The sequence below is a fragment of the Carassius gibelio genome, chromosome B10, assembly GCF_023724105.1.
Source record: "Carassius gibelio isolate Cgi1373 ecotype wild population from Czech Republic chromosome B10, carGib1.2-hapl.c, whole genome shotgun sequence".
Lineage (NCBI taxonomy): Eukaryota > Metazoa > Chordata > Actinopteri > Cypriniformes > Cyprinidae > Carassius > Carassius gibelio.
In genome coordinates this window covers 12,343,345-12,358,004 of record NC_068405.1, presented here as the reverse complement: position 1 = coordinate 12,358,004, position 14,660 = coordinate 12,343,345, and the positions used below count along the sequence as shown (strand labels likewise).

The window sequence follows — 14,660 nt, the reverse complement described above, 5'->3', positions numbered from 1 at the left end:
ATAAATAACATTGATTGTGTAATGTGATGCAGGTGTATTCCCTTTTGCTTATCCACTTTTACAACAGAAAAACAGAGCTTTTTCGTTCTGTACATTGTTTATTTGTTTTGGCCACTTTTTTAACATATATGTGTAATAATTCATTCAGTTGCAGACATTACTGACAGTAATTATAACTGGCATGCTTTTTTTTTTTTTTAAGATTTACTTTTCTTGTTTTTGCCTGTATTATGATTGGACAGTATTTTAGACAGGAAGTGAAGTGGGAGAGAGGGCACAGACCTTCAACATATATATTTTGTTTCTTTTTGTTTTATAAAAGACACATGAAAACGGCCCAGGAAACATCTATTTTTGATTCTTTTCAAAATGTTGCTTTGTATAGATTGTGTAGTAATCTTAAAATATAAAAATCTATCAGAAAAAAAATATATAATTACCATATAACATTTTAAAAAAGAAAGAAAAAAAGACTGCAATGATTATAATATTTAATATGGGAAATGTATTTTGTAGTTTTTGCCATCAAGTAACAAATGATTTTTTTCTAAATTTAGTGTACTTTATCAATGAGACAACAGTCTCAGAAGAGCAGCCGGAGATGAAATTTGAGACATGATTTGTGAAGTACAATCAAGGTAAATATATTTTCTATAGTGCATTATTTACAACCAAATCAAGTATGTGAAAATAAATAAATAAAAACCAAACATAAATGCCAAAAATGACACTGGTGGAAATGCTCTGGAAATGTTCTGTAATTGCATAGACTGTTAGACATAAGAGTGGACAGATAAAACACTGGAAGTGTTAAAAGTGTGTTTTATTTTGTACTGCACAGGATCCAGATTGCCTATAGTTGAAAAACACCCAACACACCTGATCGCTCAATTCAGAAGTAGGAGCTTTTCGTGTGTACTTGAAAGCAGAATCATTTCCTATTCCTACCCATGCTTCTTGCTGATCTCAGATCAGAGATAATAGCACAGCAGCAAAACTAACACACAATCAGACACACACAAACCTGAGCTTCGCAACCTCTTTGTGTCAGTGGAATTTTTATCAGGATTTGCGTGGGTGAAATCGATACAAGCTTTTACCGGGTCTTGGGAAAAGTTCAGCAGATTCTACCACAGTCCTCTGCACCGCTAAAGGTGACGTGACAGCAAAGAGAAATAAAAGGCCACACATACTCCAGAACACACACTCACCGTACAAGTGAGAAAAGATCTTCATATCCAATTGTGTTTGGATCGCCCGATTAAGCATTAGATACAAAGCAGTTCATTTTGAGTTTGACATGATGAAGCATGCAAATTTGAGACTGGCTGTCTTTTTAACCCACCGGCTTGACATTTCTACAATACAAACCTTTAACTAATATTCCTTCGCAGTGGAAACTCATAACAAGCCAGCCTACCCCTCCAGATAATCGTTTTTAAATTACCCTTTTCCTTGAGAGATTTCTTTCATTTGAATTTCACTGTGGGGGATGAATCAGCTGGTCCAAGGAAACTGTTCTTAGTGTGGTCACTATTTAACACAGCTACTAGTCTGTTTACAAGCAACTTTCTGTTTAGCTTCCCTTTCGCTTGTTTCTAAAATGAACACAAAGTAGGCCGGGGGGACTGTGCTAATAAAACATTCAGCTTTTGTTCTTCTCCTCTAGACTCATAAATAAACGTGCAATGTGAGTACATCTTTTATAGCAAACATATTTTATTTGCCAAAGTCCTGTGGTGACCGAAGCTTCTCTAAAAATAAAGATGAGGTGAGCGTCAATACAATGCTATGAGATGGACATTGAAGCGTTCAAAGTATAACAGGCACAGGGAAAAAGAGACTGACAAACACTGTCTTCAAGCAGTTTTACATGAGCAAGTTTAAATGTCAAGTGAGTTGTGCATATTAAATGTTCATGACTAATGCATTATCTGGAATATATTTCTGGAGGCCTGAGAAAGGTGGTCTATTCTGATCTGACCCTTCAGGTCTTTGAGGCATCTTCATGTGCAGAAGAAACAGCTGTGCTCTGGATAACGGTGCTAAAATAGTTCAGTTGTTTTTCAACTGGTGAAAAAAAATGGGTCACAGGTCTGTGCTTTTGGCATTGTGGACTGCACATGCAAAAAACCTAGCATGGCAAAAACAAACCAAAACTAGACTTACGAACTTTTAAAAGGGATATTTTTTTTTGTTGTTGTTGACATCAAAATTGAGCATCCAACCAAATTCTGTTGTATTTTGGCAGAAATGTATCTGCCACCTGGTAGAAGCTAGTGAAATTAGGCCAACATAGACATGTTGTTAGACACAGCCCTTTATCTCTGAAAGAAGAAAAAATGCAAACATATCAAAATGCATCAAGTTTGCTTGCATGGAGTATAAACACGGCTGGTTTGTGCTGCTGAGAGACATTTAGTTATTAAATATAAATGCATCATTCATTAATCAAACAAACCAGTTGAGAGCCACTGAATTAATCGTAGATGAAAGATGAAAGTAATTAATTTATGCAATTCAGACATATTCTTGTTATAATTCACTCTATTTAAATTTACCTTTTAGCTATCAATATGCTTAAGTATTCCTTTGATTGGGGAAAATTTGATTAATTTCATTGCATTCGATGACAAAATATCAATCCAAATGGCAGCGGCAACTGCAAGCTAGTTTTCTAATAGCTAATGTTTCCTAGTCGTTTTTGCAATTACTTTAAACCAACTGGCCCCTGGGTGCTTTTTAATGGATGTATGAAATCACTTCCCCTCAAGGTGTCCTAGCAGAGTAGCCACAGGTATTAATAGTTAATGTGATGAAATGCATGTTCCAAAAAGGTTCGACTACCAAAAATTGTTGCAGTGTGTTTTGTAGGTTTAAAATTATGCAACACACACACATACATATAAACACTTTTTGTTGTTGTTGTAAAGTTTCTAAGATTCTATAAAAAAATAAATGGGTTCATTAAACAGAGGAGTTCATATTTTGCTATCGAACACAATAATAATATTGTGATATATTTTTTCTTTCACAGCAATGCTGAAATTTCAGCATCATTACTCATTCTTCAGTGTCACATGATCCTTCAGAAATCAGTGCAATATGATGATATGCTCAAGAAACATTTCTTATTATTATCAATGTTGAAAACAGTTTTTGCAATGTAATATTTTTATAGAGACTGTGATACATTGTTTGACAGGATTTTTGGATCAATAGAAAGTTCGAAAGAACAGCATTTATAAATGTGCCCCGTCACTTTTGGTCAATTGAATGAGTCTTTTGCTGAATAACAACAATAACAAAAAGCTTACTGACCCCAAATTAGTGACTAAAAATTAGTGTATTTGATGGATCTAAACAGTTTTATTCAGTTAAAAAATAAGTAGCTGCTGATAATGAATAGACTCTGCATACACTTTAATGAAGTCGTGCCTGTATAGGTCAAGCTGTGATGCTTTCTTCCCAGACTAACACTGTGTGCCTGTGTTTGTGTTTTCTCTCTGCAGAGCCACAGCTAAAAGGCATCGTCACCCGTCTGTACAGCCAGCACGGCTACTACCTGCAGATGCTGCCGGATGGCACCATGGACGGCACAAGGGACGAGAACAGCTGCTTCTGTAAGCGTCTGTTCTTTTTCGCTCGTTATTCACGGCTGACAGGCACAGTGTGACCTCTGGTTGGGTCAGTTGTAGAAACTATTGAGGTGTGTCTGCTTGTGTCCGTCCCTGTGACCGCTAGACAGACATAAAATGAACATCTGTTGTTCATGGCATTCATTTCTAAAGTCTTAGAGTCTCTTCATGTACCATTTTATGTCTGTCTGTCTGTGTGTTATAATTATTTGAGAGCCCAATGTTGACATACAGTATGTCCGGTATGTCAGGCCTAAGGTCCGGGGTGTATAACACTTAGCCCATGGTCACTGGTGCCACTATAGTGGATTCACACTTAGCAATATGATTGAAGATCACATGCCAGAATATTAATATTTGTCTGGACTAGAATTAAGGGACCTAGCCAAAGCAGAGAATTAGAATAGGATGTTCACATTTACTTGGCCATGTTGTGTTCTTTCATTTAGGTATCTAGAAGTAATTCACCTTTTCACTCTTGCAGGTTGTTGTACACTGTTTACAGGGTTATGTGCTATATGAATCATCTACAATAATTTTGTAATTTATGTTTTAACACTGTCTGAGCTGATCTTTGATCTCATTCAAATTGCAAAAACAAAATATTTGTGATCATAACATAGTGGTGTTTCGTTATTGAATGAATCTGCATTTTTGAATAAATCATTTAAGTGAATGATTCAGTAACACATTCAATGACCCATTAATTAAAGGCAAGATTTAACAGACATGTCTGTTTTCTTTAATCGCAAAGAAATTAAGTTTTTTGAGGAAAACATTCCAGCATTTCTCTATATGTATATATATATATATATATATATATATATATACGCACACTAATGTTCAAAAACCGTGTGATATTACGTAATGTGTGAAGACATGCATGACCATCGCAGAGTTACAGTATTCAAAAAGTATTTATTTGAGACATTTTTATTCTGGAAATTGACTTATCTTTTAAGCCATCACCTTCTTGCAGCTTTATCTTTAAAAATATATATATTTTTTTTTTATTATTTCATATTTTAATATTAAAATGTTGAATATAAAAAAATAAATAAATTAAACTTTAGTATTGTTTATGCAACTAATATGCTTACTGTATTTGCATTAATGGATTAGTTCAACCCAAAATGAAGAATCTGTCATTCTGTCGCCTTCATGTTGTTCTAAAACAACAAGAACTTCGATCATCTTCAGAACACAACTTAAGATACTTTTTATGAAATCTGAGTGCTTTCTGACCCTGCATAGACAACGACAAAAATATAACGTTCACTGTCCAATAAGGTATTAAGGACATTGTTTAAATAGTCCAAGTGACAACAGTGGTTCAACCTGAATTTTGTGAAGCCAAGAGAATACATTTTGTGCACAAAGAAAACAAACTTTATTCAACAATTTGTCATTTTCCATGTTGGTCTTTGAGAGTAGCAGTTCACCTGTGTGCATTTCTGGGCATAGTAATTAGTAGTTGCGTTAATGTCTATGGAGGGTCAGAAAGCTCTCGGATTTCATCAGAAAATATCTTAATTTGTGTTTCGAAGATGAACGAAGGTGTTACAGGTTTGGAAAGATGATTAAATGGATGCTCAGAATTAATTCATTTTTAATTAGTTGCCTTTTTGTGGCTTGCAAGCAACCACTGGTGATGCAACAAGTTGAACAGAGTTTTACTGTATGTAAGTGAGGAATAATGCACTGCAGTGGCCACCACTGTCAATTCCACTGTAGTTCAGTGTAGAACACCTATTAGTAACTGACAGCATCACAACTTGACAAACTCAAATTCAGAGTGGATGTACAGTACCTTAAGCAAACCAAAAAAATATGCATCCTGGAGTCAACCAAAGATTGAATTTCTGGAAGTCAGTTTTTCTGTACAGGTTCAGCCTGAGGTCTCAGTGATACAATGTTGCATTTTATGTTTAGTCACCATAAAATGCTGTTCATGAAGGGGAAGAGACAGTAAAGGAGAGAGAAAAGCATTCCAATGAGAGCAGACATGTGATGCGTCATGAATTCTTGTGCCTTTTGTGCTCTATGTAAGTTTTTTTTTTTTAGTTTGGGAGTAACGTATTGAGAAGTATTTTATTTGGATAGCAGTTGTCAGGGTGCACAAGTGTAGCACATTCCTGCCTGGGTTGTCAGGGACTATCTTACATGCCATGCTTGTCTACTGAAATGACTGTCGCACATATTAAATAACCATACGACTGTGGCATCCCATGAACGTTGTGACAGGGCAGTCTGATGTGAATCCTAAACACTCCATGTCCAATGAGGTGAATTTGATGGTGCTAAATTGTTGCTATACTGTCCGACACCAATCAGATACTGTCATATATCTGTCAAACACTAGCGGGAATCTCAATGAAGACTAATTGCAGAAATATTTACGCAGTGTTCCTCAGCCTGTGTGGGAATATCTGTCTCCCTCTCATTGCCTTTTATTTTTCATGGTTTTATCTTCTGCGATCTCTCAGAAGCATTAACTGTGTGATGTTCCATAAATGATCCATATCAAACACAATCCATCTTTCTATCAAGGACAACAGACGTAGGAAAGATAGTCCCTCCTGTATGCCTTCCCCCACCTCATGCCATTATCTTTTCCATCCCTGTCAGTTTTACATCCGCTCTTCTGTGTCACTCTCATCTTCATCTCTCTTATCCTGTTTCATCCTATGTCATGATGTCCCTAGTCTCGCAAAGCTAGACTTTTGACTCAAGGCAAAAAGTCGGGTTGCCATTGCAGCTTATTCTACCCATGAACCGCCCACTTAGAAATAAATTTGGACTGACTTCTAAAGCAACCAAGCAGTGTTTTTACTTGCATATTCCATTCTTTCTGACACTTTAAAAGCGTTGAGTGTTTAATCTATTTTTCTGAGCATGAATTTCTCTGATTTCATCCCACAGCACAGTTCAACTTGATTCCTGTGGGTCTGCGGATAGTGGCGATTCAGGGAGCGAAGACTGGCTTTTACCTGGGCATGAACAGCGAGGGATACCTCTACACCTCCGTAAGTGACTGAAAGCTCTTTTAAGGATTGATGATTATCATAATTAGAATCATTATGCCGGTGTCCTCCATGTGTCTCCACAATAATGATTCACAGATAATTGACGATGTGCAGCTATTTGAGGGGTAAATAATTATGCATGAGTGTTTAATTACTCTCCTTATAAAAAAAGAGTTTGGCCAAACATACTTGTGTGAAAAAGGATAGCGTAATTAGGAAGATGCGGACTCCATCATTAGTTCTAAAAACTGCAGGCCTTGTTTATAGCACACAATTACCCATTTTGGACCTAGCAGTGAAGCTCTAAGACGCTCTCCATGGTGCTGAATTGTCAGGTTGCTCTCCATGGTGCTGAACTTCTCTGGCTACATCAAAGCGTCCAATACAGTTTACAGAGGGTCACATTTCTGCAGAGTTTACCTAATTAAACACACCTTAACCAGGTAAACAAGGTGTTTAGGACAGGTTTGAGGTAAAGGAAGGCAGCAGAATTGCTTAGGTTCCCTCCATTGGAATTAAAACTTGTTGCATTTTTCCAGATTTAAGAGTTCTTGTTGTAGCCATTTAAGAAAGTGTATTTTTATTTTATATTATTTATGTTCAATTATTATTTGTTTGTGTTTTGTTTAGTTCAATTTGCTAATCACAAGGGCGTGGTAAATCGGATGGCTGTATGCCGGAAGAAAGGAAATGGGTCAGACATAATTTTTTGACCACTTCATACGTTTTTGTTTGAAGGATCTTTTTTTTTTTTTTGGTCAATTATTTATCTAAATAAATAAGAAGAATGAATAAGCGTTTCCTGGAATGATGTGTGTTCAAGGCCCGCTACCATGCTTTCCTGGCCAAAAAAAAGGCCGAAACAGTTTTAATGTCACAATACCCAATAAAATGGTTCAGTATGCAGTTCTATATACACTAATGTTGAAAAGTTGGAGATTTTAATAAATATGTTTGAAAGAAGTCTCTTATGCTCACCAAGGCTACATGTATTTGATCAAAATACAGTAAAAACAGTAATACTGTGAAATATTATTACAATTTAAAATAACTTTACTATTTGAATATATCTTAAAATCTAATGTATTCCTGTGATTTCAACATTCATTAATTCAGTATTTAGGCTAAAGTAAAAGTCTTTTGTAAAATTATGTAATGATTACCTTACTGTCACTTTTGGTCAATTTAATGCATCCTCATTTAATAAAATTATAATTGTGTGTGTGTGTGTGTGTGTGTGTGTGTGTGTGTGTGTGTGTGTGTGTGTGTATAGTGACTAATTAGAAAATTCAAAAAGTTACACCACATTCTCTCTCTCTCTCTTTTTTTTTTTTTTTTTTTTTTTTTACAAATCTCTTGTGGTTTTGGAGACATTTCAAACCCTATGTTAAGCATACTAGAAACCCTATATCCATATTGGATATGTGCCATTAATGTTCCCAAAGGTCAAGCTTTCCCAAAAAAATAAAAACAATAACAAAAGGATTAGCCCATGCAGTGTGACCAATTACCCAAATTGTGCTTGATGTGGAGTAGAGTGGAAAGCGGCAGTATTAGCAGGCAAGGTGGAGCAGATATTTAGACTGTGTCACGGCTAGAGCAGGATAAAGAGAACAGAGAGTGTGATGAGACAGCTCGCAGAGAAAGATATTGAGTGTGTGTTTGTTAAGCTGTACATATGTGTGTGTGAGCGTTCATCCCAGAGCTGCCGATTAGAATGGGGGATGAGAGAGCTTTTGTCTCCTGCCTCTCTGTGAACTAAGAAATGAAGAGATTTTCTTCTCAGAAGTAGAGAGAGGCATTTGGTTCAAAGGCAACTGATTTTAATTCAGAGCCTGCATTGCTTACCGATGCGCTGCAAGCTTTGGGACATCCTGTCCTGTGTCTGCTATCCTAAAACTGTCCCTCCTCCCCCGGTCTTAAGTCTGGTCTGTCCGTCCTGTCCTTGTCATTTTCACCATTCCCTTTCATTCGGACTCATCCTTAACAGCTTTGTCCTTTCCTTGCTACCGTAACCATCTGAATCTGTCCTCTCTGAGCCTTATTTCAGTCTTTGGCACTCAAACACACATTATTTTTTGCTTCCAGACGTATCAAAGAACATTACATTGAATTCTGGGTAAATTATGTGCGATGGGATGGTTTATTTTAATCAATGTCAGAGGGGTTACATAAGCAGATTAATTTGGGAATGATATCTATGTTTTTCAGTGCTGCTTAACTGGCATCTGGATGCAGGAAATCAGGGAAATTATTTTGTTATATCACCAGTCTGTGCATAAGATTGTTTAAACATAAGGTTTATATGCAAGTGCAAGTGTATGATAACCATCGGCTCAGAGAAAACGTGTATAACTGACCAGACAAATATGTGAGACTCTGAGAACATAGCCAATGGGGAAACACCTCACTCTCCAGGGCATTTTTCTTCTCCGCATGCTCCTGTCCCCTCCCCTCCTCTCCTCACTGCAGTTAAAGAGAAGGTCATTCATAATATGCCACTATATTGTCAAGCTCTGTAAGTATCTCATTGTAATAATCCTACGTAAATTAGACGAGCTGCCTCAGGGATTGTGCTCTTCTGCCATATAATGGATTTCATACATCCCCTTGGGCAGACATTCCTCATGTCCTCATGCAGTGTTTGGTGCAAAGCCTGTAATGACCATTAAGGTTTAAAATGTACCATCAGATCTGAAAGGGGCAATTCAGATGCAAATTTGCACTTATGACAAAATGCTTTTTGAAAATGGCACATTTATAAAAAATAAATAAAAAAAACGAGGACTTTTCATAGCTATCTTAAAGTACTGCCCTTTTTTTTCTATTTAGTATTTAATGCTGGACATTGCCTGTAAAGGAACAGATGTTTTATGGTAATTTTAACCTTAATTTATTTATTTTACCGTTAACAGCCAAAGCAACATTTTGAAGCCCTTATCATCAAAATCTGATGAAAATTGTCTATGATGGTTATTGGCATTCACTAATGTAATTAGAAATCACATAATTTGATCAACATTAAACACAGAAACGCATGAGAGAAAAAAAGGAAAAGAAAAACAGGAAATGTCTGGAAAAGTAATTTAATGGAATCTTAAAATTCATGATCCAAAATATTTCAGTAGCTAAATATTTATTTTGTGTTAAAGCAAAACCTGCTTGCAAACAAATTGTTCTTTGGTTATTTTCTGTTAATTGATCAAATGGTTCACAAAAATGGCTTGAATGGTTATGAAAATGCGAAGGGTCAATTCTGTCATAATCACTGCAAATATGAGATTTTTCTTTTTTCTACTGGAAACAAAAGGAAATATTTAAAGTATTTTTACCATATAAAAACCCACCCATTTTAATTTCATGGATTAAAAAAAAAAGTTCGGAAACATATCCTTTTGTTTTCCACAAAATAAAGAAAGTCACATGGTTTGGAACAACATGAATGATGAAAAAAATTACATTTCTGGCTAAACTATTCCATTTCCAAGTTTCAACTATACAGAGATCAGCACTGAGCTAAAAGCTTTTTTAGAGCCTTCATCGTTTTAATTATCAAGGCACTAGCTGTGTGTGTTTGTGTGTGTGTGCGTGCGTGCGTGTGAGCGCGCTTGGCACAGTAGCCCTGGAGAACGATGGGAATGGATTGCTGAGGGAACCTCCACACTTTTGGTCTACAGTAGAGGGGGTTGTGTGGGCATTGAGATCTGTGATATACCTGTTGTGAAGTTAAGAAAATTGTTTCTAGATAAAAATAGAGCCGGTCCTGTCCTGACCCATTTTACAGACAATATGCTCTGGAAAAACCCTCCTGGGCTGAACGAGAAAGGGTGAGAAAGAGAGCACGAGAAAGATATGAGGAGTGGGAGGCGCTGACACAGTTGTAAGGTTTTTGACAGAAATAGTTGTGGGCCTGTTGCCATGATCAGTCATTATTCAGGCGACACAGGCTTCGATTTAAAACTCCACACTCCAAACAAAGTTTCCACCAGATAGCTTGCGGTATAATGGCACTGTCTGAGCACAATAGGTGCATGTGTGGGTGTGTGTGATTGTGTGACCTCAGACAAAACGTGTATAATGTGTGTTGTGGTGCCTTTATCTCAGCTTTGATAAATGGTTTCTATAGTCTCTCTCCTCCACAGATGGTATTGAGATTCAAAATGCTCCCGTCACTGAGATGCAATCACACCCATCACAGTGCAGACTCAAAGAGACATGTAGTTTCTAAAGGCAAATGAAAAGCCAGAGACTTACTGAATCCAAACTAGAACATCCAGTTGCTTCCAAACACACCTCATTCCCAGCATTCCCTCACAAGCCGGCGAGGGACGGGGAGAGAGAGCGAGAGAGAAACAGAAGTGTAAGTGGCTCAGTAATCTTCTCTTTTCCCCTTGCAGGTAATGAACTGCAGATTGTAGCTGTTCATCCCCATAAACCCTCTGCGGCATTTTAAGCTGCCTCCATTTCCCATAAGCCCCCTTATGAACCCTATAGTACCCTTCAGTTGAGAATCTTGTTATTCTGTGGCCTCTCTGTCTTTGCCCAAAGTAATCTTATTAGTATTTCTACTGATTTTTAAACATGTTGATAGACACTAATATGTAAAATATCATGTACAGTAGGGAAAGTATTTATTTGATCCCTTGCTGATTTTGTAAGTTTACCCACTTACAAAGAAATTAAGGGTCTATAATTTTTATAGTAGATTAATTTGAATGGATAGAGACAGAATACCAACCAAAATAATCCTGTAAAAAAAACAACAACAACATTATATAAAGGATAAAGATTGATTTGCATTTCAGTGAGTGAAATAAGTATTTGATCCCCTACCAACCAGCAAGTATTCTGGCTCCCACGGACTGGTTATGTGTCCATGTGGAACACAGATTAGTCCTGTCACTTTAAGAAGTTTTTCCTAATGTCAGCTAGTTAGGTGTATAAAAGACACCTGTCCCACACAATCTGTATTTTCCATTTCAACATCTCCCACCACCATGGGCCAGACCAAAAGGCTGTCAAAGGATGTCAGAGACAAGATTGTATGTTATATATTATATGCACAAGGCTAGAATGGGCTACAATGACATAAGCAAGAAGGAGAAAAACTGTTCTGAAATGGAAGAAATACAAGTCTGGAGCTCCATGCAAGATCTCGCCTCATGGGGTAAGGATGATCATTAAAAAGGTGTGGATTCAGCCCAGAACAATTCGGAAGGAGCTTGTTAATGATATTAAGGAAGTTGGGACCACAGTCACCAAGAAAACCATTGGTAACACACTATGCCACAATGGACTAAAATCCTAAAAAGATTCCCACTACTCAAGAGGGCACATGTATAGGCCCATTTAAAGTTTGCCAATGAACATCTAAATGATTCAGAGAAGGCTTGGGACAAAGTGATGTAGTCAGATGAGAACAAAATTGAGCTCTTTGGCATTAACTCTATTCGCCGTGTTTGAAGGGAGAGAAATGCTGACTTTGACCCCAAGAACACCATCCCTACAGTCAAACACGGAGGTGGAAACATTATGCTGTGGGGGTGTTTTTATGCTAAGGGTACAGGACGACTTCACCGCACTGAGGGGTAAATGCACAGGGCCATGTACAATAAAATCTTGGACAAGAACCTCCTTCCCTCAGCCAGGACACTGAAGATGGGTCATGGATGGGTCTTCCTGGATCTCAATGACCCAAAACATACCGCCAAAGCAACAAAGGAGTGGCTCAAGGATAAACACATTAAGGTCATGAAGTGGCCTAGCCAGTCTCCAGACCTCAATCCTGTGGAGGGACCTGAAACTTTCCGTTGCTAAATGACCGGATTTCGAGAGAATCTGTAAAGAGCAGTGGACCAAAATCCTTCCTGAAATATGTGCAAACCTGGTGACAAACTAAAAAAATAAAATAAAATAATTCTGTCTTGTTACGTTACGTCTACGTTACAATAAACCTATCATAAAAATTACAGACCAAAAAATAAGTAAATAAATAAATAAACGTAAGTTGGCAAACTTACAAAAGCAGCAGGGGATCAAATAAATATGAATCCCACTGTAGATAAAATTTTGTTTAAAAAGGAGAGGAGCTCACACAAAAATGTGTTATTTTCTTTAATATAATATAATATAATATAATATAATATAATATAATATAATATAATATAATATAATATAATATAATATAATATAATATAATATAATATAAAAGTTTGGGGTTGGAAAGATTAAAATATATATATATATATATATATATATATATATATATATATATTATGTTTTTTTTATGCTCTTATGGCATACAAGGCTGAATTTATCTGATCAACATGTTTCAAATGTTATTACAGTTTTAAATTGTATGTAATTGTACATCTTAAAATGAAGTATAGCTGAATTTAGAATTTTCATCCTCAATACTCTAGTCTTCAGTACCACATGATCCTTCAGAAATCATTCTTATATACTGATTTGGTGCTCAAGAGACATTTATTATTATGAAAGATTTTGCAACGTGTCTTTACTCTCACTTTCAATCAATTTAATGCATCCTTAAAAAGTCAATAATTGGCATTATTCTGAGTCATTTCAAACTGTAGTATGCTACACTACATTGCATGTCCTGTAATAAAATTGATATTTTTGTATTGTTGATACTTTTTTTCTGTAAAAATGTTTGTAGTGTTATCCTTGCCAGTCTGATCAAATAATGAATTACTAACAGTTGATTTAACCAACAGTATATTCATCACACTGGAAATGGAAAGGTCAAGTTGAGTGCACTGCACAGTGGGACACAGTATCTCATTCTGTGTTCTGATTTATATCGCACATTTTGGAAAATCTAGTTCATCCCAGCAATCTACGCATACAGAAAATGCACATATAGACCTTACGCATCCGAGAAACAAGCCTGCAGCCATCTTTAGAAGTTTATCTTTGAACTTCCATTATAGCACCGCTGTTGAAGAGTAATTAGCTGAGGAAATGGATTTACTTATTGTAGAGTTAACGAAAATTATCATGCATTCTAATTAGGGATGCACGATAATATCGGCACAACATCGGTATCGGCCGATAAAAGCTTAAAATGACAATTATCGGTATCGGCCGATATTAATATTTCTGCCGATGAGCCAAACCGATATTCTCCAAGTGAAATAATTGACCTGTTTTTCAGATGTGGATGTCTGTCTACATTTGTAAAATAATAAACTGATGGTAGAATCAGTACAGAAGAGATACATGGATTTCTCTTCAGTAAAATTAAAGTTTAAATATATCAGTATATATTTGTATATATATCGATATCGGTATCGGCATCGGCCAAAATTATTTAGAAAATATCGGCATATCGAATATCGGCCAAAATCCAATATCGTGCATCCCTAATTCTAATGTTTATAGCAGATGGATGTCATAGCAAATGTCAGCAGACCGGAAAGTTTTGAAAAAACAAGCAGTTTGTTCATAAATTCATACAACCTTACTGTCACGCTGTAGAAATGCATATGGAAGACAGAAGAGATTAGTGCAGTGTTAAAAAATGGACGGAGCTTCTCTAACTTCAAGAAAATGTAAGAATAGTATGCTATTCTATGCATTTCACACGTTACAGATTCATATGTGTCACTGGTTTCACAACAGTTCTAATCGATCTTTACACACACAACAGAATGAAAACATCAAGTCAAATTAGGTAAATGGGTTAACTAATCAATATGATGGTGTTAAATGATTAAACTCATTTATTGTAAATACAATTTAAACAACCAACTCCATTAATCTTTGAACCTCAAAAGACTGGTAAAGATTTGTACATCTCTAAAGTTGAAAGTTTAGAATAGATGCTGCCAGCACCTTGATATTGTAAATGTACGTTTGCTAGATTCACAATTTACATACAAGTAAAAATGAGATCCCATTACTTTGCTACATGCTTATTAGTAATTCTGTCAGCCCTGTTCCAGATCATTCATTAAAGCAGGAGATACCATCT

General features: G+C 36.3%; 1 protein-coding gene across 1 annotated transcript in view; it reads left to right on the top strand.

Moving 5' to 3' along the window:
• fgf11b (fibroblast growth factor 11b) overlaps positions 1-14,660 on the top strand; it is a 41,744-nt gene that overhangs the window by 14,875 nt on the left and 12,209 nt on the right. The window contains exons 2-3 of the mRNA XM_052566543.1: positions 3,513-3,623; positions 6,561-6,664. Of these exons, the coding sequence (XP_052422503.1) occupies positions 3,513-3,623; positions 6,561-6,664 (215 nt within the window). The remainder of the gene's footprint in view (positions 1-3,512; positions 3,624-6,560; positions 6,665-14,660) is intronic.